General features: G+C 39.6%; 1 protein-coding gene across 2 annotated transcripts; it reads right to left on the bottom strand.

Annotated features, from left to right (window-relative positions):
• Positions 1-16: 16 nt before the first annotated feature.
• On the bottom strand, positions 17-27,552 carry PLEKHA3 (pleckstrin homology domain containing A3). 2 transcript variants are annotated; one of them, XM_027590496.2, is made up of 8 exons: positions 26,974-27,547; positions 22,671-22,787; positions 16,305-16,460; positions 13,376-13,512; positions 11,672-11,836; positions 8,466-8,509; positions 6,182-6,297; positions 20-3,156 (listed from the first exon to the last, which is right to left on the bottom strand). In XM_027590496.2, exons 1-8 carry the CDS (start codon positions 27,011-27,013, stop codon positions 3,029-3,031), a joined length of 903 nt encoding a protein of 300 aa, XP_027446297.1. In that variant the 5' UTR covers positions 27,014-27,547; the 3' UTR covers positions 20-3,028. The 2 variants fall into 2 exon arrangements, with proteins under 2 accessions (XP_027446298.1, XP_027446297.1); XM_027590497.2 differs by lacking the exon at positions 11,672-11,836 and having other exon boundaries at positions 17-3,156; positions 26,974-27,552.
• Between the last annotated feature and the right edge of the window lie 245 nt (positions 27,553-27,797).

The following is a 27,797-nucleotide window of genomic DNA, read 5'->3' as shown; positions in this document are numbered from 1 at the left end:
TTTTTTAAAATGTTTTTCATTGACAAATTTGGTATGAATTCAAAAAAAGGAAAACTGGGGAACTGGAAAGACACGAAAAGGAAACCCTCTCTACCACCTACAACCTACTTACCCCACCTGGGCTACTAAAAGAGAGACCTCCTGGAAGGAGCTCCAGCAGCCTCACCAGGCTTTCTTTCAGGCCAGGACATGCCCTCTACGTACACTGCTCAAAGGACAGACCTGGAGGCACTTCATTTAATTTAAAAAAAAAAAGGGAAGAACTGGTAGAGTCCAAATTAATGATATAATAATGTATGTGTAATTAGTATTAAGAGCAGTATAATAGTAATATATTACAAAGATATATTTCCTGAGATCTTCATGATGATTTCTAAATAGTAAGTGTTAATAATGCAGTGAAAAACTACACTTCAGGGTCAAAGGTCAAACTTTCACCTTCAAAGATCAAAGTCAAATGGTGACTATGCAAATGAAGATACTTTATCCCCTGCTTTAGAATTTGAATTCAAGTGACAGCATCCATTTCTCAACTTGTCCTGATTGAAGATAACACAATAATTCAAGGTAACATAACAGAATTCAAATTTAGTCCAGTTAGAAAAGAATTCGCATCCAAGTCACTTTAACCATGGAGGCCTGGGTTCCCATACAACAGAAACCAGGCACTTGGAAAGAAAAACAAGCACTGGCTTTGCTTAGGTCAATGATATACCAAAAGTCTCCAAATTTCTCGATAACCCCAAGGCCCAGACAAAGCAAAAAAGGAATAACCAATACCTACAGCTTATAGAAAATTCTGACAAGCTAAAACTCTTACAGAACTGTTATTTGGTTTACCTTTTTCTTAAAATTCAGAAAAGTCAGGCCATACTTGAACATACACAGGGCTCCTCAAAATGGCTGCTTTACAGGTTGCTTCATGCTACCAATTCACGAATCCAAACCTAGATGTCATTCAGGATATATTTATACTCCCCCCAAAAAATGATTTCACAAATGTGTTGGTTCCTAAGGGGAAAAAGCAAGGCCCAGTAACAATAAAAGCCATACTGAGGAATATGGCAACACCTGTTCAAAGCACCTGTTTCAAGGGGGAAAAAAATGATACGAACCAGAAATGATAGCATTTTATTTTAAAAAATATTTACAGAAAACTGTTCAGGAACTCATCTTTTTGGATAAAGCAATAAAAAATGGATTTATTTCCTATGAGTTGAAAAGCCTGTTATAGTGTTTTCATTATAAACCTATTGGTTCGAAAAAAAAAAAAAATACTGACCTGAAAAACTCCCTATCAGTAGCACCTTGACTTTCATGATCTAATCACGATGGAAATTCTTACTACCACGACAAAAAGCAAAAACTCTGATTACTTGCTCAACGTGAAACTTACTACATTATTAAAATTTTCTCAAATTAAACATGAAATACAACATATGAGCAGAAAAAAAATTTCCACTTAATATAATGACCTGTGTGCTATTTAAAATCACAAATACTTTTAAGTAGCATACAGTTTATCTAAATGCATATTAATGTATTTAGATTATTTATGTCCATTTTAAACTTACAATTACAGATTTATTTTTAGTGAAGTAAATACCAAATATTAACTCTTTAAAAAAGTGTCCCACATAAACCTGTGAGAGAAATTTAAAGTGAAATAGGCCACACTATTCTAAGCTCATAGGCAACAAACCTAAAAACATGCCTCATTTGTGTATTCACTAGGAGGTCCAAATATACAAACAAAATCAAAACAATAAAGAACACCAATAGCACTTGATAAAGATTAGACAGAGTATCAACAATGTAAAAAAATACAATGTATTATATGATGAGTTTGAATGCAAAAACCAAATATTTATTAAACATGTGATTAACTTAAAAACACCAAACCAGTTTGTTTTAAAGTGCTCCTCATCCAAGACCTTGGACAAAACCATCCCTCCAAAGTGAATTTAAAAAAAAAACAGTTTACAAGGCAAACACTGACAATAGGTATGGACAGGCACTACCAAAAAATGTTATTTGTTCTTTAATTAAATAATGCCATTCTCAAGTGATGTAGAGCAGTCACCTTGACAGAATTCCTTTTTTTGTATAAATAGTCATAAATAAAAAAATGTCTCTAGATAGTCTAAAGAACTGCAAACATTAATACCTTACAACAGCAGCTTAATGTCTATTTTAGGAAAAAAGCACTAAAATCCTCTTCCATTGAAAGGCGTTTATTTCTCTGGTGTAAGTGAGCAAGGTCACTACAACATTCACCTCTTTTCTAGAACAATGTAAATAACAACGTATACACATCTTAAATTTGGTAGGTCATAAAAGTTAGGATGCAATCATTTTTTGATGCAACAGAAAAATAAATAAATAAAAGTTAAATACTTTAACCCAACATTTGGTTTTGACAAATCAGTAGTGTCAACTTCACATATGAAGGACAGCATAGTCTGGTTTTTAAAAAAATCCTCAATATGTCACGGTATTGGGGCTAAAAATATGTAGAATATTAAATGTTTCCTTTTGCTTAAGGGAATATAATAGAATCACCATCAAGCTGCTATCGTAACTCATTTTTAGCTGGGGTAAAGTGACCATTTGGTCCATGGCACAAGTTACAGATACTACACTTCTGTCAAACAGAAACCTTGTTTCTAAGATTTCATGTTTATAAGCTACAATACACACTGACTCATCCGTCAGTCCCTCACAGTTTTTTAGAAAAATATCTACATTTGTCCTTTTGGAGGTCAAAATGTTACACCATCATTTGTTTAAAAAAAAAAAAAAGATGCACATTCATACTGTGAAGTTATTAGGAAAATACTCTTGCAAATAAACTATATAAAGATAAAATACACTTCAAAGGTATGTGGGTTGTTTTTTTGTTGTTTGTTTTACAGTATTCTATAAAGTGCAGAGAAATCCTAAGGGAAAAACCACTCCCTATAACATAGTTTCAGTACAGCAGCTTTTGCATAGCAATACTTAGAGGAAGTTGGACACTTCCGTTTCCTCAGGAAGAGAAGGATGGAAGAGCGTCTTCCGATTCAGATTTCTTTTTGGCCGTAAGTCTGCTTTCTTCAGGAATGGCTGCTGATGCCAGATCTCCATTAAGTGTATTTCTTGAACAGTGAACAGGTCCTATTAAGAAATTAAGTAAAAGGTTAAAAATAAATAAGTAAATAAATGATAAATAAATATGCTATCGATATTAACTCCAGTTCTCCATGGAAAAAAATTTTTTTTAAATTTCCTATTTAGGGACATGAAATTCTTTCAGCTTCCTATTAATTTTTTTGACTATTTGCTTAATAGAGAAAAATCTCACCTTCCCACTATTGGCAGTCATAAGGAGAAACTTCATAGCTAAGGAACTAAATTACAAGGGCACCAGAAGTAGAGATATTTGTTTGGCTCACTGCTAGAACCATGGTTGGCACATAGTGGGCAGTCAGCAAATATATGCTGAAGTGAATGTAGTCTTTGTTACCTACTGATTTTTCAGCCTGATTGTTGTAATGCTGTTAGTATCCTTCTGTTTTCTAGGGAAAAAAACAAATCAAAACAAAACAACAAGATCCAAAAAAGGTTACATGCCTCACCCAAGATCACACAACTGGTAATAGAGTGAGGACTAATTCAGGTCTTACTCTTCTCATCATAAGACTTTCTGAGCAAAGCTGACAAGGTACCTCACACCGAAAGTTCCCGTATTTCCACGTGGAATACAACTCACAGAACTCACTGCAGCTGCAACTGAACACAGCTAAACACACTGGCATGGCCCCATTCCCAAACAATTGCACTTTTGTGTGTACATGTTATTTGAATTTACCAGGAACGGTTACAACTTTTATAATTTTTTTAAATCTAGTTAATAAAAAATAGAAGTTTTCTCTCTCAAGGAAAAGAATACTTGGGGATAAATTTTCTTAGTGGGGCAGCCACTAAGACTGCCCAATTGCAAAACATGTACTTTCTAAAGAAGAGCACCAATTCAGTCTCTGCTTTGTCAACTAACTGAGACACAAAGTTTTACGATAAACAGATGGAAATCTAAGGATAAAACTTCTCTAGCCACACTTCCCAACTTAAAAAACGTTCTAGAGAACTGAGATATATGTTTGTATATAACTGCGGATGCATGTGTGTATGTGTGTACATGTGTGTGAAGGTATGTGTGACTAGTTCTGTTACACTCCTTAACAGCTAACTATGGGAATGCTAAATGGAGTCAGGCATGCACACTGAGAGCTTCTGAAAATTGGTTTCAAAAATTCAAAACCAGGGTGCTTACAAGAGAGCTAAGAAAAATGGCTGGATTTTTTAAAAAATTATTTTCGCAGGGCACCTGGGTGGCTCAGTTGGTTAAAAAATTATTTTCGCCATCACAAATGAAAATGATCCCCTTAGACTAAAAAGGAGCAGTATCTAGAGAAAAGTACAGGCAGCATACAGAACTCTTTCATGGGCTCTAGATTCAAAGGGTCACGTAAACCGGGCAGAAAGAACAAGGTCAGTCAGAATGCACCCTACCTGCCTCCCACACCAAACCTCTAACCCTCTTCCACTTAGTTCCTCCAAGTTGTACTAAATTGGCCTGGGGAAGTTTGCTTCTCCCTTCCCCTTCCCACCCTCACCCCTTTTCCTTCCTTTTTGTACCCACTGTCCCAACTTAAATTCAAAAATGGCAATGAGCACAGAGCAGTGCTCTATATCAATAAATAGTTCTGCAAGAAACAACAACAAAAAAAGATGCCATCACTTTCTAAAAATCTGAAAATGACCAGCAGTCCCTCTCCAAACTCCACCACCTTCATGAACTCTATCTTCCCCCCATCATTAAACCTGTTTAACTTTCTGATTCCGTAAAACAAGTTTTAATCAATGTGAATTAGCGGGGCTCTTCCAGGCAACCTAAAGAAATCTAAACACCATTTATGATGTCATCTCCACAAGAGAAATAAAATCTGTTTTCCGAACGACAGACTTACAAATTCTTGGAACACGACCTGTCCCCTAACTAGGAACTGTATGTAATTTCCATCACACATGCTTCATGGGCAAGAGGAAAGACTCTGAAAAGCAAAAGTCTACTAATGGAGTTGTAATAGTAAGACCCTATTTGTGTTCACAACAAATCATGGTCACCACTGTCTAACTAGATATTCTGAGACAGATTCGCTCTCTCCCAAATAAATTAATATTAAAAACAAATAAATAAAAAAGTCTAGAAAATCAGAAAACTAGAAAAATCAATCTAAAATATCCAACATAGCGGCGCCTGGGTGGCTCAGTTGGTTAAGCGACTGTCGTCGTCTCAGGTCATGATCCTGGAGTCCCGGGATCGAGTCCCGCATCGGGCTCCCTGCTCAGCGAGGAGCCTGCTTCCCCCTCTAACCCTCCCCCCTCTCATACTCTCTCTCTCTCTCTCATTCTCACTCTCTCAAAACAAGTGAATAAATCTAAAAAAAAATAATAAATAAAATACCCAACATAGAAGCAAATCATCACCACTCAACAAAAGCTTTGAAAAAGCTTTCTCTCTGAAGAGAAAAATAACTAAATTTGAACATAAACCACAAAACCTTTCCTAAAGTATTCAATCTCTTTATGCTGCCTCTTTGAAGAAAAAGGGAGGAAAAGGCACAGGAATAAATGCTACTATAATTCACCACCACCGGAAAAATGTATTTTCCTTGGCCATTTCAAATTATTTAAGTAACAATGCTGATTTTTTTTTTCTCTGAACTTAGACCTTGCCTTTATTTTCCCCTAGAATCCTACCCACAATTCACGCTTTCTTCTAAAATGTTTTTGAAATGTAAATATAGTGGGAGTAGAACATTACTAAGAGATTACTAAAACGTACTGGGAAGAAAACATTTTGATGTTATATATACACACATATAAATCAAAGATACGGCACTTACATAGAGGTATTCAGCACTTCTTAGATAATAACTAATAACAAAGGTGTCTGTAAGAGGAAATAGGAGCTTCTGTGGATTGTGTGCTGTTTGCCTGGCTCTGAATTAAGGAATGAATCCAAGGGCAAAGTACAGTGTTGACTATCAGTATCCTTCGTTTATTTCAACACTTATAGAGCACCACAACAATTCTGGAAAATAAGCCAAAGAAAGAGACAGAGCTGCATTTAACTCACTATCTGGGTCTTCAGGAGGAATATCATTACAAGAGTCTGTATCTGAGTAGGTTCTTCGGCGTCGCTGGGAGAGTCGGTGAAGTGCAGATACCGGTTCTTTTACACAGTGGCTACTCCTACAAATTAAGCAGAACGCATTACATTGTAATACCCTCAGCTTAACTGGAGCGATTTTTGTTTGTTTGTTTTTAGAGAGAGTGAGCTCGCATATGAGTGGGGGGTGCAGGTGGGCGGGGAGGGGCAGAGGGAGAGAGAATCTTAGGCAAGCTCTACACTCGGAAAGGAACCAGACGTGAGCCTTGATCTCATGACCCTGAGTGCATGAGCTGAGCCGAAATCGAGTCAGACACTTAATGAACTGAGCCACCCAGGCACCCCTTAACTGGAGTTTTAAATGACTTCTTCAAATGAAAGACGAACTATTTTTTATTTCCAAATTTCTATTTTAGCAACATTCAACTCCTTCAGAGGTCACGCCACAGGCAAGTCAAATCATTTAGAATCCAGCTGGTAACCTGAATATGACCTCTGAGCCAAACTAAATGGAAAGGGGGTAAAATAAAGCAACTTCTTTTATAGAGAAGGGTCCAGTGAGACTGTAGACATATCAGAGGGTTAACCAATGTTTGAAAACTAAAAGTTATGACTTCACAAGTGCATGTATCTAGTGTCAATCCATATCTGATCAAAAATAGCAGAGTGAAGGGGATAGGCACGTAGGTAAGGAACATGCTAGAGGTCAACTCACTGACAGCAGCAAGAACAAACAGACATGGCAAATGGAGGCCACAAAATCTACTGTAAAAAGCAGTCTGGTGGGGGGGCGCCTGGGTGGCTCAGTCAGGGAAGCGTCAACTCCCGATTTCAGCTCAGCTCATGATCTCAGGGTGGTGAGACTGAGCCCCACGTCCATGTCCGGCTCTGCACTTAGCGCTGAGTCTGCTGGTCCCTCTCCCTCTGCTCCTTCTCCCCCGACCCCCGGCTGGCACACACTCGCTGTCTCTCAAATAAATAAATATTAAAAACAAATAAATATAGTCTAGAAAATCAGAAAACTAGAAAAATCAATCTAAAATATCGAGCATAGAAGCAAATCATCACCACTCAACAGCACTTCAGCTGCCACTGTATGGAAAGCCCAATATTACTGTTCCTAATGACAATCTTGCGTCATCAAGAAAAAAATAATTTTAAAATTCTAATTATATTTGGGGCACCTGGGTGGCACAGTTGGTTCAGTGTCTGACTCTTGGTTTTGGCTCAGGGTCCTGATCTCAGCGTTGTGGTATCAAGCCCCACATCAGGCTTCTTGCTCAGCACAGAGTCTGCCCAAGACCATCTCTCCCTTTCCCTCTGCCCCTCTCTCCTGCACATTCCCATGCTCTTTCTCTCCCTCTCTCTATATAAATAACTTTTTTTAAAAAAGCCTAATTATATTTTATTTAATTAGAGGTAGAAAAGATAAAATACAGTTCAGAAAAATTTCTATCACAAAAATAGAAGTTTGTAAAAGGGATCAAGCTTCTATTTTTCTAGAAAATTCAGCCAGTGAAACTCTTCATTCTCTGACAGGATTGGAGAGATAAATATTTACATCACAGGGCTCCTCTGAGCACATGATAATTCAGAGGTCACATAATCATGGTGGGGAGGGGGTGGGGAGTGACAATACTAAGGGCTCAGTTAGCCCTTTTCCTTAGTGTAGAAAAATAAAAGCTAGTGTCACTACAATTTCACCAATTTCCAAAGAACCAAATAAGACAATCAGAGCAACTTAAAAGACTTAACTACCAAGATAAAAAACACTTTAGTGGTCTGGGATATTGGATAAATGTCTTAAATGTGCTGATATGACTATATACTTTAAAATGTCAATTGGTTTTTCTCTTTTTTCGGTAAGTTCTTTAATTCTTAACAAAACAACAGATCAGCATGAATATATGACGATAAAAAGCTGTCGGAAAGTGAGCCTAATCATTGGACCCTTGATACCTCAAAAATGGATTTCTACCAACCATCATTTGATGTAATTTCAAACATTTAAAAAAGGTACAAGAGCTGACAAGGTGCTTACCTTGCTGGTTAATTTATTCACTCATGTATCTTCACTGACTTCACCTACTGGTGCTAGGCCCTATACTTAGATATAATGCTAAGCAAATCAGAACCAGGCTCTGCTCAAGAAAAGTTTCCATCCCACACTACTTCAGGTTAAAGGCCCAAAAAATTTCTCTAAGTAGGTATAATTCTGAGAGAACTTGATTAAAAGAAAAGGTTATTTTACCTCTCTGAACTGCAAGAACCAGGATGGCTGACAGAACGCTTCATCTAGAAATTTAAAAAGAAAATGAACATAATCCATACATCAAGTAGAATAATACAGCTCTAATGTATTATCATTATCATAATTAACACAAATTTGCTCAGATGAAAAAAATGACTGGCTAAGAAATTTATCCGTTACAGACTCAAGCAACACTATCAGCACAATGTCAAGCTTTGTCCCTAAAAACCATTCATCGGAATCTTTCCCAACACATATCAAAAATATGCTAGATTCTTTTCTCAATAATTAAAACCAAATTTTATGTTTTACATATATCATATATGTATGTGTGTACATGTATATAAAAATATAAAAAATGTATTATAACCACTCCAAAAAACCATACAATTTAAAGGAATATCTAACAAGCCAGAAAATATTCTAATAAATATCTCTCCCTCTCTTTTTCTTATAGGACAGGAAAAGAGTCTGGTAGCAAAGCTTTTCTTTATAATTCATTATTCAGGTCGCTGTTACACAGATGTTCTAAAGTATGGTTTTCATGGAAGATGGCATTAGTAATTCAAGTCTTTAAAGAACTCAGAAGAAGGGCACCTGGGTGGCTCAGATGGTTAAGCCTCTGCCTTCGGCTCAGGTCATGATCCCAGGGTCCTGGGATCAAGTCCCATGTTGGGCTCCCTGCTCAGCGGAGAGCCTGCTTCTCCCTCTCCTTCTGCACCTCCCCCTGCTCATGCTCTCTCTCTCTCTCTCTGTATCTCTCTGTCTCAAATAAATTAAAAAAAAAAAAAAAAAAACTCAGAAGAAGAACCTCAAGTCTCAAATAGGTCTCTAAAACATATATTTAAAAAAATTTTCAAAAACCTGATTAAAAGCTTTAACAAATACGACAAATACTAAACTGAATTTAAAAGATCCAACTACTCCACCAAAAAAAAATAGGAGGGCCCCAATTAAAACAGATTATTTCAATGTTCAACAAGGTAGCAAAAAAGCAAAGTTTATACTACAGGCTAAGGACGGTTGCTTTTATACGCAGGGGCTCAAGGGTCTTACAAGTCCAAGTCTAACATCTGTGTTATGTAAATGCCTGCTGTATTTGTAACAAGAGCCACCAGTTGCTCTGAGAAGTCCCAGTTGAAATGATAACAGATATTACCAACCCAATTTGTAGTCCAGGGAACACTAATATGATTGACATCAAGTTGCAGATGGACATTAACATCTCCTTTAACAGAAGTCAAGTCCTTTGGGCTTACTCACCCAAGGACATCACCACTACAATAATCACTCAATCTGTGGGTCAAAATGACGATTGTTTGAACTTCTGATTAGGATTTGAAATAAAATTGAATGCAAATTTGTTCTAGGAGGGACACAATAAGATTAACTACATAAAGTAGTTTAAAAGTCAATTTAAATAGTTTTAGAATTCTCAAATCTTGCACAGCTTTATCTTCCATTTACTCATATTATTAAAAAGAAAAAAAAGATTTTCCCAAAAAGACTGTCTAACCTTTTTTCCACGCTGTGTCTCCAGAACTAATTATCATAAGCCACAATTTTTGCTTGATGTATGAAGTAAAATGGCAAAGCAAGTAAAAATAGCCAATATTTTTTAGATTAGCTTATTGGACTTTCTATCAAATTGCTACTGATAAAAGGTTTTGATTTAAAAACAGTTATAGTTTCTTAGACGTAAAATACTACAGAGTATTTGTTACAGAAGGCATTTTCCTCAGAAATTCAATACAAAAACAAGGCAGCTTTGAGGTGGTTTTATTGCATGTGATTCTATGAAGTCAAATACAGTAGTATTTGTAGTAAAGTCTGTACTTGACACCTTAAAAAACAGTGTACCCCTTATATATCAACTTCAGGAACATAGCACTAGAAGAGACATCTACAGTCATACCATCCTGAATGCGCCCAATCTAGGAACGTAACACTATATATACGTCCATCTCAAAAGATCTTTTCTGGTTCAACTGTATAGGTTATTTCACAGTTCGTAACATATCTACAATTGTTTTATAAAGCAATATCGTCAAACTGTTCGGCTGAACACTACTGTACTATGAGATGTTATTCAAAAATATGTAAGAAGGGTCAAATAAATTCCAGAAACAATGCACACCATCTCTCCTTCTCAGAGATTCATAATACATGTTAGCATAAAAGAAGTTCTAAGAAAAGAGGTTCTAAGAAGTCCTATGACAGAGAAACCCAATTCATTTAAGTTAACCTAGCATGTCCCAAAATAATCTGCCCATAAAACCCATTTCATAGTACACCTGTCCCAGAAGACACTATTGGCCCATCATACACTGATTAGAAAAAAATTTAGATAATAATCTTTACTTAATCTCATATAGCTAAATTGGCTGGGGTGGATAAAAAAACCTAGGAATAAGTTGTACCCTATTCTTTCTTCTAACAAATAAGCCTTCAAGTAATTGCTAAAATAGTACCAGGTGGCATTCTTCCCTCTATAAAAGGGCTCCTGAAAATACTTGGATGAAAGAAATGTAAAGTCTCATCAAACTCTGTCTCACCTACGAGTTCCACACAGCTTGCCTAAGCAAGTTTATTAGTTTGGGAAGGACAAGGAGTCCACTGCCCCAGGGAAAGAGTACTTGTTGTTCAGGGCAATCAGAAGGAAAGAAACTAACACAAAGCACCTGTGTTAAACACGTTAGCCCCTTTGCAATGACCTGCTGATGGAAGAGACCTTTTATTTTATAGATGAAGAAAACGAGGTCCAGAGAGATTAAGGAACTTGCCTACTCAGAGGGCTCAGTTCCAAATACTGACTATAAAACACTGTTTTCCCTATATCGTGTTGCTTCAAACCCCTTACAACGCCTTTACGATTTGCTTAATTTTACCCCTTTGCTTAATTTTATCCCTAATTTTATCCCAAGAAGAGCAGTGCCCCCAACCTCTTCTGTGTCACAACACCCGCAGAGCAGTATAATATTTTCCTGGCACACTGGGGTAAACGGTACAGTCCTCCATGGGGAGGCGATCAGGACCTTGGTACATGCTGAGCCCAAAGAGCTGAGAGGCTCCAACACCGAAGAGGAGTACAATCGAAAAAAAAATTCAATCTGTTGATTATTTCCCCTTCCACTGCCAGATTCCTCCCTTAAAAATAAAAACAAAAACAAACATGCAACATCACTGGAAGAAAAAGAATTCCCAACCATTTGAACAGGAGAAGGTGACACAGGAGAAACCAAGGGATCCGGATGGGACAGCTGAAACATCTCAGGTTTAAACTTGGCATTCGCTATCTTCACACATTCCTCAAGTGTTGTGATGAATGTATTACATGTGGCACTAAGCAGAGAAGAGGCTTCATTCATGTTCTGAAAAATTACACACTGAGTTGAACAAACTCACACACAACTATATGGAATCATGCACCACATTCTAATCAAGTGACTAAACTTTATCTCCAATAGACACCTTACTAGCTTATATGCAAATCTACTTAAAATCTACTCCCTTAGAAAATTAAAGCAATACATGAATATGAAATGTCTATCAAGCAGTGTATGAAATTAGAGTCTAAGAAAAAATAAGTTTTGCATTTAAACCAAATAACCAATCATATTGAAAAACTATGTACAAAAATGTATCGTAGATAAACCCAACCTAAACAGTAATTTTCTAAGTAACCAAATTCTGAAGGAGGTCACAGCAATGGAAACACCCTGAGAGTTACTTAGTGGCAGGCACAACTCATATATACTCCAAACCCCTTCTCCCACTTCTTCCTTGGTAGAATACAAACCCCAATCTTTGCTTTATGACAGCAATGTGTCCTGACCCTGGGGGATGAATACAGACTGGTCTGAGCCAGTCATGGCAAGTCCATGACTCTTTGTCAAATATTGGTATTTCTTAGGTTCCTTTGACCCAGACCAAAAAAAAAAAAAAAAAAAAAAGAGAGAGAGAGAGAGAAGTCTGCTGAGGAGTTGCTGAGACTTTTGTTCCCAGATAAAAGCCCAGGACAGCAAGTCGAGAAGGTCTCTTTCCACCTTGGTTACCCCAACTGCCTCCTGCATCTGTGTGACCTTGACAGTCACCCTGAAGCCTTGGGGATTAGAGGAACAATGAAATACACCAAGAATGGCAGAGTGGAAGGTCCTTGATACGGTCAGTGAGCTGCGGAGCAAATGTGAGGGCACCTACCTCCAGAGAGCTTGTGGTGAGACAGTAAATGCCCTTGGGGTTCAACATGCCTACAACTAAAGGGGACCTCACAGAAGACCACTCCCCACCAGGAGAAGGCCACGGCGGGGGGGGGGGGGGGGGGGGGGGGGGGCAGGAAGATTTCTTGTCCCATTTCTCCCAGGTTAGGTAAAAGGAGACTGAGAACCATGCCGGCCTTTCACCCGGAGAACAGTAGGGCTCACTGGTCCTCCTTTATCAGAAAGTGTGAGCCCATCTCATTGTCAGGCCCCACACATCTGAAATTGGATTCCTGTATTACTGTTCTGAGGACATTTTTAAAAAGTTCTTTGATAAAGCTAAATTATCAATTCTCAGTCCCTGAAACTGGAACCTTATTACCAAAAGAAAGAGAACAGCAGTTGCCCAATGATTCCAGCCCAGAAAACAAAGCCTGGAATGCTTCCTCCCCACCCCAACCTCCAAATCATCAGATTAGCTGCAAAAATCAGCCTTGATTCCCTGGAGAAGCGTGCTGCTTCCTGCTTTACTTGGTTGCACAGATATAATCTAGAAGTTCCCACAGATATCTGGAGTCTGTAGTAGGGACAGCCCAGAATAGCTAAAAATAGCTCATTTTGAAAACGCTTCTCTGCCACCCTATGGGAAGAACCTCACCCACCAGGGTATTACAAAGCATAACCAGACATGAAAGGATCATCTTTGTATACCTCTATGCTGGGAGATGAATGATTCTCATCATGATGAACAAACTCTTGGATAGTATGAACTTGCTGCATTAGGAGATCACAGTAGAGGCGAAGTTCAGACATTTTGGTTTTCAGAGATTCACTGGTTTCACTTATTTCTGAAAGGAACATATATAAACATTCAGTTAGATTGTTTTCATATCCTTTGAACAATAAAACAAAATGGAGGGGCGCCTGGGTGGCTCAGTCGTTAGGCGTCTGCCTTCGGCTCAGGTCATGGTCCCAGGGTCCTGGGATCGAGCCCTGCATCGGGCTCCCTGCTCCACGGGAAGCCTGCTTCTCCCTCTCCCACTCCCCCTGCTTGTGTTCCCTCTCTCGCTGTCTCTCTGTCAAATAAATAAAATCTTTTTAAAAAAATAATAAAAATAAAAAAATAAAACAAAATGGAATCATTTAAAAAGTAAGACAACAGACATAAAAACCTACAGCTTAAGAGGTGGGAGCCCTTGGAAATAGGATACGAGGGTCTTGAAGAAAAACCTTCTCTTCAAATAATTGGGAAAAAAAATGGGAGTCATATATCTGACATGAAGTTTAGGTAGATTAATTCCCAGAGGCAAGGTGATGACCACTGGATTTTTTTTTAAAGATTTTATTTATTTTGCGAGAGAGAGAGAGCCCGTGCGCGCACGTGAATGGAGGGAGGGGCCGAGGCAAAGGGAGAGGGAGAATGTCAAGCAGACTCCATGCCGAGTGTGGAGCCCAACATGACTCAGGGCTCAGTGTCCCCAGCCCGAGATCATGTCCTGAGCCGAAATCCAGAGCTGGTCACTCAACCGACTGAGCCCCTCGGGCACCCCCCGCCCGGACATTTTACACAGGATATTCCCATTCCATTACTCATCTTTCATTTAAAACGTGCTTGTATTTCTTCTTTTGTAAATTGTCTTTTCTAACCTTTACATATTTTTCCAGTTCTGACGTTCGGCTTTTTCTCTTAATAACATACAAATTAATAATTTATAAAAGTTCTTACACATTAAAGAGAGCAATCTTTCCCCTGTCCTATTCTATATACTGGAAGCGCTTTTCCAGATCTATCTGCTCTCTTTCAGTTTTCTTTATTGTGCATTTTGACATATAGAAGTTTTTAATTTTTATGTAGTCAAAACTATTATATAAACATCTATTTTCTTCTGGTCCTTTCATAACTTCATCTTCACATTATACTGTTCTCAGAATTGTTTTATTAAGAGCTTACTTCCTTTAATATGTCCAGACACACTAACTATCCAGCCATAATCTCAGCCATTCACTTACCAATACCCTCTAAACCAGCAGTGTAAATAGCAGAGGAAGCAGGGGAAAATACACGTGCTAGATCCTGGCATTTCTCCATACTCCCTGGATCAGGGGCACTGCTTTGTGATACTAGCCCCAAAGCCACTCTAGCCACAATGGACCAAACCAGCTCTATCTGCCCACTTGACCTAACCTAAATTAGTTTCTACTCAAATTTAAACCCATTCCTTTTTTTTTTTTCAATTGTAGTACAATACATGTAGTGAAATTTACCATTTTAGCCATTTTAAGTATACATTAAATACATTCACAATGTCCTACAACCATTACCATCATCCATCTCCAAAACTTCTTCATCCTCCCCAAGTGAAACTTTACACCCATTCAACAATAAAGCCCCATCCCCCCGCCCCCAGCCCCGTCAACCATTATTCCACCTTCTGTCTCTATAAATCTGACTACTCCACGTATCCCAGTAAGTGCGATCATAATATCTGTCCCTTTGTGACTGGCTTATTTCACTTACTTTTTGAGATTCATACATGTTGTAGCACGTGTCTGAATTTCCCTCCTTTTAAAGGTTGAGTAATATTCCATTGTATGTATAATACTACATTTTGTTTTTTTCTTTCTTTGTCTGCGGACATTTGGGTTCTTTCCACCTTTTGGCTATTTTGAGTTTCCACTCCTTCTTATCCTACCCTTAGCCATACCCTACCCGTGATGTTCTTTCATATGTTTTTAAATGATTATAAATTCAATTCTGGGCCTTCATTTTTCAATACCCAAATTTAGTGTTTTCAGTAATCTAACTAACTTCTACTATTTTTTAATTATAAAAGTAATACATGTTCGGGGTGCCCTGGTGACTCAGTTGGTTAAGCGTCTGCCTATGGCTCAGGTCATGATCTCAGGGTGCTGGGGTCGAGCCCCACGTCAGGCTCTCTGCTTAGCTGGGAGTCTGCTTCTCCCTCTCACTCTCCCTCTGTGCTTCCCCTCTCTCTCTCTCTCAAATAAATAAAATCTTTTAGAAAAAAAAAGTAATATATACTCAATGAAAAATTTTGAAAAAACAAAGAAAAGATAGAAAAGAAAAATCAAACAACTGCAAACTCACTACCAAAATATAAATATTTTTTTAAAGATTTTATGTATTTATTTGAGAGAAAGAGAGCATGAGCAGAAGGAGGGGCAGAGAGAGGGAGAAGTAGACTCCCCACTGAGCAGGGAACCCCGATGCTTGAAAAGTGAGTCTCCTGCCCACAAATTACCTTTCCAAAGGTAACAACTTGACCAACTTTACAAATTTTTCCTGAGCTGACCAATGAATGGATATATAATTTTGAATCCTGCTTTTTTGCAATTATCATTTAACATTGGGCATTTTCTCACATTATTAAAATTCCTTGTAAACATTTTACTGGCTACATATCAGCTTATATCAGCCTATAGTTTACTGAACCATTCCCCTAAATTTCAACCTTTGCATTATTTACAAGTTTTTTCTACTATGATGAATATCTATGCATGTAAATCATCTTCTACATTTCTGATTATGTCTTTAGGATAGATTACTAAAAGTGCACAGGACACTTTACATTTATGTTTAAGAAAATACTCTTATCACAAAAGAAAAATTTATAGTTACCTTTTTCTTTTTTCGTCCTAGTATCAGTCAAACAGGCTTTGGAGCTCCCCAGAGCAACCAGCCACCTCTGTCTTTCCGCTGCATTCACTGCCTTCATGTAGAAATGCTGCTCACCTGGAATGATTAATTCCATTCTTGTGTTGTCTGCTGAATGGACTATGATGATAAACATGGGGGAAATAGAGTCACAAACTTAAGTAATTTGGGGAGAATCAAACAATCACTCTTACACAGTATTAGATGTTTCAGACACCTAAAACAAGAAGTTGAGCTTCAGGATGCAGGCACTGCCTCTCCCTAAGGGACTATCTAGTGGCCCCTTAAAAACACATGCTCACATGTACTCATGCTGGCAGGGGGGCCAAAGTGGTGGTGGCAAGAGAAAGAGAAAACAGCACTGAAAACTAAAAACTCCCTCTCTGGGGGCTGCCTGTACTACTTTAAGTACACAGGCACATAAGTGTGACATAAGTGTCACACTTACCACCATGTTTTACTGATTTCTTTGAAAGGAAAATGTGTTTTATCCCCGCCCCCCCCCAAGCCTAGGGCAGTGCCTGACATTCAGAAGAAGCACAATCAATGGTACCTACGGCCATCTTCCATTAGCACGGCAGTCCTCAACTAAGGGCACACTACAAGCGTATCTGAGACCTTCTCCTCTTTCCCACCATCCTCCCCACCTCTCCTAAACCACCCCTGACTTGATACTCAGACAAAAGAGAACTAATCAAGAATTATACTGAGCCAATCCTCAATCTTTGTTGTAAGACTAAATTTGTGCTACACTGTCCTTAATCAGTAAGCATTTGCCTCGCTCAGAGGAGTACTGGCAGAGGGGTAAGATCGCAGAGGAGAAAGAAAGGAGTCTTTGCTCTAACAGAGGTGACATTTTAACCAGGGAGACAAACCGACACACCGAAAATAATCAAAACGACTAAATGATAAACTCTTTGGTACAGAGACATCCTGTGTAATTAAAATGAGAGAAAGTAAGAAGAGGTTGGAAACAAAGCTTCAGGAAGAAGGATCTGACAACAGTAGAATTTAGTTAAGAGAAAAACTGCATTTAAAAAGGCCTAGATGAGGAAATAAACATAATATGTACTGAGGAGACAAGCCTACACAGAACCTTGTGTTGTATTACATGGTAATGATATTCATGAATGGACAAGCTGAATTGAGCCTAATTTTCAGGGGCCTTGAAAGTCTGGCAGAAGCCCTTATTTATATGATTAATTACTGAAAATACTGACCAGATATACTATGGCAAATAGTGCCAGAAAAGCTTTGCTAGCTTATCATTCTACTTATAAAGGCCATCCTCGGATGTAGATAGTGAAATATATAAACATGCAACAATCAATGATGGGTGTAAAAGATTTCCAAGCTGGGATAAAACTACTGAAATTCCCATGCTCCAAGAGTAACTCTTTTTTGGCTACTTAATACTAGTGAAAGTACCAATAGCTACCTCAAAAGAAAACAAAGCTCTAATTTCTAATAATTATTGCTACAAATGAAAATAAGATGACTCCAGGGATGCCTGGGTGGCTCAGTCATTAAGCACCTGCCTTCAGCTCACGTCATGATCCCAGGGTCCTGGGATCGAGCCCCACATCGGGCTCCCTGCTCAGCAGGGAGCCTGCTTCTCCCTCTCCCTCTGCCTGCTGCTCCCCCTGCTTGTGTTCTCTCTCTCTCGCTCTCTCTCTCTGTCAAATAAATAAATAAATAAAATCTTTAAAAATAATAATAATAAAAAATAAAGAACAGGCAGAAACTTTGTTTTAAAAAAAAGAAAATAAGATGACTCCTTCTTTTTTTAAGTAGGATCCATGCCCAATACGGGGCTTGAACTCACAACCCTGAGATCAAGAGTCCCACGCTCCACCGACCTAGCCAGCCAGGTGCTCGAAGATGTCTCCTTTTTAAACATACCAAAATTGGTGTATTAATCAAAGATGTCCCCTCCAAAGTAGTCACCTGAGAAGACAATAAACTTAAGAATAAGGCTCCCAAAACATCAAGTTCTTAGCATAAAATGGACAAGATCTCTATATGCAAAACTGTAAAACAACCCTGAAATTAAAAACCTAATTAAGTATAGGAATACACCATGTTAATAGATCATAAGACTCAATATTGTCAAGAACACAATTCTCCCTAAATTGATGTACAGATTCAATACAATTCCAGTCAAATTTCCAAGCAGACATTTGTGGAAATTTACAAGCAGATTCTAATATGTGTTAAGGAAATGCAAAGGGCCAATAATAGCCAAGACAATCCTGAAAAACAGCAAAGTTAGAAGACTTAGACTATCAGATACTAAGAAGTATAAAGCTAAAGAAATTAAGACAGTGTGACTGTGACATTGGCAGAAGGATAGAAAAGCAGGCCCCTGGGACAAAAGACAGTCTAGAAAAAGACCCAATGTACACGGTCACTCACTTGGTGACAAAAATGTTTCTACAGTGCTCTAGGTGAAAGGCTGCTGTTTTCCATAATTGATACTGTCAAATGAATATCCCTTAAGAAAAAATGAATCTTAACCCCTGCCGATACCATATATAAAAATAAATTTTAAGTCAATCACAGACCTAATACGGACTTAAGTATACAAGGTAAAACAATAAGCCTTCAAGAAGAAAAAAAGATTTCCTAAGCAGGACATAAAAAATTCTAATTTAAAAAACTGAAATATTGGACTTTATTGAAATGAAGAACTTCTGTTTATCAAAAGATATCTTTAACAAAGAAAATGCAACCTAAGAAGTGGAAGAAGATACTCACAATACAAAGACTCATTCGGACTATATAAAGAACTCCTACAAATCAACATAAAAGATAGCCTAATTTAGAAATTGGGCCAAGGGGCGCCTGGGTGGCTCAGCCATTAAGCGTCTGCCTTTGGCTCGAGTCATGGTCCCAGGGTCCTGGGATCAAACCCCGCGTCGGGCTCCCTGCTTGGCAGGGAGCCTGCTTTCCCCTGCTCCCACTCCCCCTGCTTGCATTCCCTCTCTCGCTGTGTCTCTCTCTGTCAAATAAATGAATAAAATCTTAAAAAAAAAAAAAAAGAAATTAGGCCAAAGACTTGAAAAAGGACTCCAAAAGAAGAGGATGTTCAAATGGCTAATTAGTAACTGAAAAAAAAAAAAAACCTCATCATTAGTTATTGAAAAAATACAAGGTAAAACCACCATGAGATACCACGAGAAATATTCAAAATCTTAAAACTGATAATGCAAGTTTTGGAAAGAATGCAAAGCAACTGGAACTCTCATGCTCTGCTAGTTCAAGAATAAATTGGTACAACCACTTTGGGAAACAGTTTGGCATTATCTGCGACAAAGATTCTCTCCTGGATCGAACTTCAGTCAGACTCCTCTGAGCCTTCTGCTTGACAAGGCCTGATCTTGGGCTTCCATCTCTGTCCTTACAGGGTCCAATTTTAGCAGGAATTCTGCTAAGTCACTTTAGCCAGAATCCTTCACCATCAATATCGGATTACCCTCAATGCCTGAACAAATTCCTCTACCCCCAATATCTCCCAGGTATTATCTGATCACCCCAGCCTGCCTTCAGCTAGAATCCTATAGGTCAGTTTAGCAAGAATCCTATAGGTCAGTTTAGCCAGAATGCCCCCTACTCCCTGATGTTTTCTCTTAGTAATTTTCCATCCACCGATTCCCCCCATAACTCTACTCCTTGGCTACAAATTTCCACTTTTCTTATCGTATTCAGAGTTGAGCCCAATCTCTCACCCCTACTACAAAACCCCATTGCAGTAGTCCCTATACTTATCATGAGAGACTTGAATAAATTTGGCCTTACTAGCAAGTGTCAAAAATAATTATCTCCTTAGTTCTGCTAAAGCTAAATGTATGAATACCCAATGCCTCAGCAATTCTACTCCACTTCCAGATATATACTAAAGAGAAATGCATACATATGTTCAACAAAGAAATATATAAGAATCTTTATGGCAGCTTTACTCATTATAATCCCAAATGGAAAAAATATATATATACATCAATACTAAAATGGATAGCCACATTGTGAGATATTCACACAGCAGAAATACTACAAATCAAAAAGAATGATTGAACTAGTATTACACAGAACACAGATGAATTTCACAATGTTGAGTGAAAGAAGCTAACATACAGACAAAATCCTGATTTATTCCATTTATAAAATGTTCAAAAGTAGGCAATATTTACCTATGGCAATAAAAGATTAATGTTACTTTTTAGAGGGATTAGTGGCTGAGGAGACAGGATAATATCCCAGCATCTGGGATGCTGATAATATTCGATTTCTTAATCTGATCGGTGGTTACACGTGTACACTTTGTAAACATTCTTCAAGCTGAATATTTAAGATTTATTCCCTTTTCTGTATGTTATTCTTGAATAGAATGATTACTTCAAACAAACAACAACAGTAAAAATGCTGCCACACTTGAAACATTTTAGAATTGCCTTAGGATTCTGCCACTAAGTCTTTTAAATATCCTCAAGGGTGGAGAATCTTTGAACTTTGTAGTTTGATTTCTGATTCTCACCAAATATTATTTGGAATCAAATCTGGGGAATAAAATGAGACAAAACGATCACTAAAAAAAAAAAAAAAAAAAAAAAAAAACCAAACCTCATGCTTTGAATGTGCTTTTCTTGTGCAATTTATACACTGGTTCATAAGGCAATTCTTTTTTTTTTTTAAGATTTTATTTATTTACTTGAGAGAGAGCACATGCATAGCAGAGGGAGAAGTAGACTACCTGCCAAGCAGGGAGCCTGACGCAGAGCTTGATCCCAGGACCCTGAGATCATGACCCGAGCTGAAGACAGCCACTTAACTGACAGAGCCACCCAGGGGCCCCCATATGGGAAATTCTAAAAGAGGAGTTCTAAAGTGTTACAGGTGATGATGGTGCAATTAAAAATAAGTACGTCAAAAATGAGTACCTGGAAAGCTAACACTTACTTGTATACATTTCAGTATGTTTGTTAAAAATAAACAACAAAATTATACCACATATATTTCAGGGAAGATGCAGTAATAATACACTAGGCTGAAGTGTTTCTATATCTTAGATAGCCATGACTTCCTTCCATTAGAACAGTAGTAATTCTCAACTAACGGGAGCATGTTACAATCAGACACGTGCATTTTGGAGAAAGCTCCCTGGATGACACTGATCTACCCCAGATTATGAATCACTGTTGTTGAAAGAGTCCTAGTGGTAAGAAGTCTTAAATGAATGAAGAACCAGATGTGTAGCAAGCAAAAATTCTATTTTGTCTCCATGGCTAAATCATACTGGGAACTACCATGAAACCACATAAATTTAGCAATCCAGCCCTGGAAAATGTAACATAACGCATTAGCTGCTGCTTTGGTTTAATCTAAATAAGAAAATGCACAGAGCAGTAAGATTACTCTGAAGCGTTTGATAGCCATGACCAAGAGCTCGCCATGTCAAAGGAAGTCCCCTTCAGGAAGGACAAGTATTCAAGCTACAGAGGAGAAACGCAAAAGGCCTGTAGGTGTTTGATATTTACTACTCTAGTGCTTTAGTTCTTCCTTCAATTCCCTGAAGAATTCAATACTTTTTGTTATCATTTTGTCTGATCTCTCCTACCCACCTCCACCCCATACAACCCAACCAGACATACAAATGAATCAGTGGTCCATGAAACCTCCCATCGTGAAAATTACAGCATGACCTATTGCTTTATTTCTTCTCTTTCGGAAGAAAAGGAAAAAACCTCTATCACCCAGAAGAGTTTATCTCCAATTCGGCAAAGAACCAGAGTTTATGACTCTGACTTCATGTTTTATCAAAAGCCCTACAGAGCTTGCCTCATTATCTTCAGCTTTTTTTTTTCTTTCTTTCTTTCTTTTTTTTTTCAAATAAGGTCTATGCCCAACGTGGAGCTTGAACTCATGACCCCAAGATCAAGAGCTGCGTGCTCTACCAACTGAGCCAGCCAGGCGCCCTGCCTCAACATTTTTAAAGCTCAGCTTCTAATCCTCACAATACCTTTACAATGAGAATGAAAGAGAACACTTGTGGACTCAGTATGGACACTAAAGTAGCATCCCTAAGAGACTGTTTTTCAGGTCCAAATTGGAGACTAACACTAAGATTTTTGGATTTCAATTCAAAGTACATGTATAAAAGGAGAAATGCAAAAAACTGTGCTTAATAATGCTAAGTGCCACTCTTAATTGCCAAGGAAATAAATGGTATTGGAAGATCCCTACTGGATGAGAAATGTTTTCCCCCTTTTTAGGTTACAGTGAAGAACACTTTACTTACCTAACTTCAAGTTTCTCTAATTCCACGTATTCACTTACCTTTAATTTCACAAACTGCCATCTTGATACTTCCTTTGCTCCCTTTGCAAACATCGTCTTGTGAATCATAGTAAGACAGGATCCCATTATCCAGAACAAACCAACGAGGCTGCCAACCTACAAATATTGTGGACAACAAGATTAATCAGAAATTAATTTAATCACACAGACAACTATGATTTCAAAATTTACCATCCATGTTTTCTTGGCTCTACAGTAACATACTGACAATGCAATTTTTACTGGCCAAGGCTTAACCAAAATGTTCTTGCCTCAGTCCCACTTTGTTGGGAGAGCCTTCTGCAGAAATCTGTCGATCAGCATAAATATAGGGAGTAATACCTTTATTCTTTTTTTTTTTAAATTTTTTTTAATACCTTTATTCTGACTCACAACCTTCTCATTAACAACCCGTAAGACTCATCCTCAGTAATAACCCCACAAAGGGTAAAACATGACTTCCCCCTTTTCCTGAAGGGAACAGAGTTGGGTTTCAATGGAATGGAAAAAGCAAGAGAAACATGGATTCTAGCCCCAGCTCTATTCTCACTCTTTAGTTAGATAAGTTGAAACAAATCATTTCAGTAAGTATCAAAGTTCTCAGTCTCCATAATGAGTGGATTGAACAAGATGACCTCTCAGGTGCCACCCAGCCCTTAAAATCTGCAGTGGGACCTTCCCCCCCTTTAAATGTTGCCTAAGCAAACTCCCTCCCTTGCCAAGTGAGTGCTGAATGAATTCTAGTCTCTTCCACAGAAGCTGCACATTCTGTAGTGAGAGCATGGATTTCCCGCACTCCCTCTCTCCTTGCCGTGCTGCTGCACAGCTCAGGCAGAAATGCTGGAAACTGCAATCATTCATTTCATTTGTGTTTATTCAGTGACTAGATCACACAACTGTCACAGACTTGGCTCTAAGGCAAAGCTGAGGATGAGGTTGATGGCTTTCTTCAGAGTTCAACTGCCACTCCTGCAAGCCAAACTCAGTGTACCCTAAAATCTTATCAAGCATGTTACTAATTTACAACAGTTCACTGATTAATAACACAGTGACCATGACCACAGTGCCTCACTGAAGGCAGTGTGACTGTCCCTGTTCTTTCTGTAACTATTAAATCACAGTTCAGCCTGGTCACATTAGACATAGCCTGCTATATGCTTAATCAATTCTGTTTTTCCAGGGCCAAATAGTACCAAGACAGTGGCCGATGGGACAGTCATTCTTACCCCCGATTCAGACCCAGGACTTACCTCCCCAAACGGCTTTTCCTGTAACACTTTTGAAATGACATCATAAAAAGATTAAATTTCACAAGGGGGAATGTCATAATACAGTTCAGAAAGCTGGACATCCAAAATAATTAAAATACATTTCAAACACTTGGAAAATTCTTGTTATGAAACACTATAACCCCTAATGAGGCCTAGCAAATTAAAAGGGAAGTTCTTTTGGTACACAAACGTCACCTTGTTTGTCATTGCATTCCCAGCACCTACAATGGTGCCCGGCACATAACAGGTGCTAAAAAAAATGTATCAACGGGGGCGCCTGGGTGGCTCAGTCATTAAGTGTCTGCCTTCGGCTGAGGTCATGATCCCAGGGTCCTGGGATCGAGCCCTGCATCGGGCTCCCAGCTCGGCGGGAAGCCTGCTTGTGTTCCCTCTCTCACTCCCCCTGCTTGTGTTCCCTCTCTCACTTTCTCTGTCAAATAAATAAATAAAATCTTTAAAAAAAAAATGTATCAACGATTAAATGAGTGATTAAACACCAGAAAAGTGAGATATTATATGTTATCCATGAGAGAAAAGATATGCAGTATATTACATGACAGTATATTGTATATTGAGCATGCACAGAAATGGTAAAAACATCTAACGCTAATTCACCGTGGCAAACAAATTATAAGCAGGATGGTAAAAGTACACTCCACCCCAGGTCCAGTGTGCCTATAAGTCAAATTGTGGTTTTGTAAGCCTGCATTATTGTGAGTCAGTATCTCTTTAAAACAAATAATGAGCAAAATGACTCATTTAGAATTTGTAGCAACTTGAAAGGTGACCATGGTTAAATATATTAAAATAATGAAGACTGTTAGTTATCTCTACACACCTTTTTGAAGAAATATTTAATTAAAACAATCTAATTGAGGGGCGCCTGGGTTAAGCGTCTCCCTTCGGCTCAGGTCATGATGGGATCAAGCCCTGCATGGGGCGGGCTCCCCGCTCAGCAGGGAGCCTGCTTCTCCATCTCCCACTCCCCTTGCTTGTGTTCCCTCTCTCGCTGTGTCTCTCTCTGTCAAATAAATAAATAAAATCTTTTAAAAAAATCTAATTGATTCACACATCTGTGAAAAAAAATTCATAGGCATTCTTTAAAAAAAAAAAACTTTCTTTTTATCTCAAACTACCAAATGTTACTGAAATCCTTATTCTCTACAAAAGATTCTCAAAGAACACTGTCATGAAACTGAAAGGTTCCTTCAAGATCATTCAGTACGAAGAGCTGCTCATTCTTCTGACCTAAGATGAACTAAAATGAATAGTCAGCATGCCACTGAGTCAAATTTATATTTTTAAGATGGAATTCTTCCAAACAAAGATTTCATTTCAGCAAGCTTCTACAATGCATACTAGCAGTTTGCTTAAATGCTCTGCAAAGACTAAAAGCTTAAGCACATGTGGTTAAAAGCTCAACCAGCTGGTGCTCAGTGCCCTAGATGAGAAAGATGGCCACCAAGACCACATTTCGCTCCAGGAATATATTATGACTCATGTCAGTAATCACCCATTGCTCTAGGCTAGGCATAAGAGGGGTTCCTCCCAAGACACTGTTGACACTATGCTTATGAAAGTTTGCAATGAGATGATCATTTGCATCTCAAAGAATAGAAACCATTGTCTTTAAAGTTAATACCATATCTCAACTAAACAGCGTAACTTCTCACAACTGCCCAAACAAAAATGCTTAAGAAAAAATATTTATCTCATTTTTTAAAAGTTCCCTGCTAAAACATGTTATTTATAGAAACAAACTGACATTTTAGTGTAAGCAAAATAAAACATGCATGTATCATAACTGTTAAAGAATTTGCTGCTTTAAATCAGGCTTTAGCATTCTGATTAATCAGAAAGTAAGAAGGAAAGAGAGAGGAAGGAAGAAGGAAGGAAGGAAGGAAGGAAGGAGCAACCATAGCTCAATGCTTATGCCTTAAAGTGTTTATATGCAGATTTTGCACAAGGTCAGGGTGGACACAAGCTGAGTGTACCATGCAGTTACCAAGAGGTTCAATACTTTGGGCAGAGTAAATAAGTGGGTAGCAAGTCAAGATGCCTATTATTCTGGAACAAGAAATCTATTTCCTGCTTAATCTTACTTTAAACCCATTTCCTTTCCTCTAATGTGGTGAGATCATAGAATTCTGGAGTTGGACGCCACCTTTCAAGATAAACTGATCACCCTCTACTTCACAAACTGAGATCTTGAGAGGGTAAGTGACTTGTCCATACCCCTGGTTGATGACAGAGATGGGTCTACAACTCAGAATTAAGGCTCTTTAAATGAGCCAGGCTGTCGGTGTCATGGAAAAAGCCCCTTCCCTGCTGGTCTCTCATTTCTACATTTCGGAGTTTTTCCTTCCAACCCACTTCATGGGTGACACTGACTGTTCTGCTTCTGTGCATTGCACTGTCCTCCACTATTTCTCACACTTACCTTAATTCCAAAACATAAAGACAGCTCACTGACAACCAACTCTTAAGATAATGTTCTCTAGGGACAGTTTAACAACTTCAACAAGACAGCTTGTAAAATAAACCGTTCTATAATTTCCTATAAATTTAAAAAGAAATAGAGAAAAGATTTCTTAAAATTAAATCTTGATCTTACAGGATCCATTCTAGTCCTGTACCCTGACAACTCAATTATGAACAAAATGCCGAATCAAGTGTGAATAAGGATGGAGACTGCACCAACACATGCAGAGTAACTGGAAATTGTTACGGAAGCCACAGGAGGAAATAAGTATTATTACACGGGAAAAGAAGCGGTCAGGCGCACTTCCCACCCTGAGGAAGATGCGCAGTCTCAAACCGTCCCCTGCAGTGGCCAGTTCCATCAAGGGACTGAGTGAGGGATTAAGCCCGGGAAGCAAAAGGAGCCCATTCTCTGCGAGGGTCACTGCAGGCCAAGCAGAGGGAAGGGCCCCTGACCCTCCTTTTCCGCAGCCTCCCCACAGAAACCCGCCCAAGGCCCCCGCCTCTCCCCGCCACCGCCCCCCCGCCCCGGGGTACCCGAGCCCTCTGACCTGTGAGATAGTTGGTCCACTTGTACAGAACCCCCTCCATGCTTCAGAGCCCGGCGCCGCGCATCCTCCTGGCCGGGCGCCGGCCGCGGTGCTGGGTAGGCGCGGAGCCTGGGCAGCCCCTCCCGGCCCGCCCGGGCACTCCCCGGGCAACCCCGCCGGCACCAAGCCGCCCTCAGCCCGTGTGCGCGCCGCCGGGAAGTAGCGGCCCTTAGAGGCCGGGGCGGCGGCCGCCGCGTGGAGGTCGGGGGCCGCCAGGCGCGGGCTCAGACATCCCCGGGCGAGCCTGGGCGGCGGCGGCGGCAGCTACAAAATCACGACCGCAACCGGCCTTCGGCTCGCGCTTCCACCCCACGGCGGTTCCCCTCCCGCGCCCCGGCGCTCCCTCCTCTTAGCCCGCCTTCCTTCCCCCCGGGCTCCCCGTTTGTTTTCATTGACCCCGACGTCGCTTTCACTTCCTGGATGAAAGGGGCCGGCTCGTCCCGGGAAACCCCTCCCCGGCGGCGGGGCTGGAGGAGCGGGCGCGGCCTGCTGCCCCACAGCGGTGCTGGAGGCTGCGGGAGGGGCCTGGCGGCCGCGGCACACCTTTCACCTCCGGGCCAGGCCACCTGACTCCGCCTCATCCTCCCTCAGGCCCGCGGCCGGCGGTCCCGGGGCTCCCTACACTTCTCCCCCAGCCCCGGAGAAGCCTGGACCGACCACGCCGTGGGGCTAAACCCTCCGAGTCCGGGTGGGCGGACTCGGACCCCGCGGCGCCCTCGGCCCCCCGCAGCCCCGAGGACTAGCTGGCCGCGCACACGTCCCGCGGGAGAAGTAGGCCGCTCAGG

The sequence above is a fragment of the Zalophus californianus genome, chromosome 3 (assembly GCF_009762305.2).
Source record: "Zalophus californianus isolate mZalCal1 chromosome 3, mZalCal1.pri.v2, whole genome shotgun sequence".
NCBI classification, from domain to species: domain Eukaryota; kingdom Metazoa; phylum Chordata; class Mammalia; order Carnivora; family Otariidae; genus Zalophus; species Zalophus californianus.
This window is presented reverse-complemented; position numbering and strand designations above follow the sequence as displayed.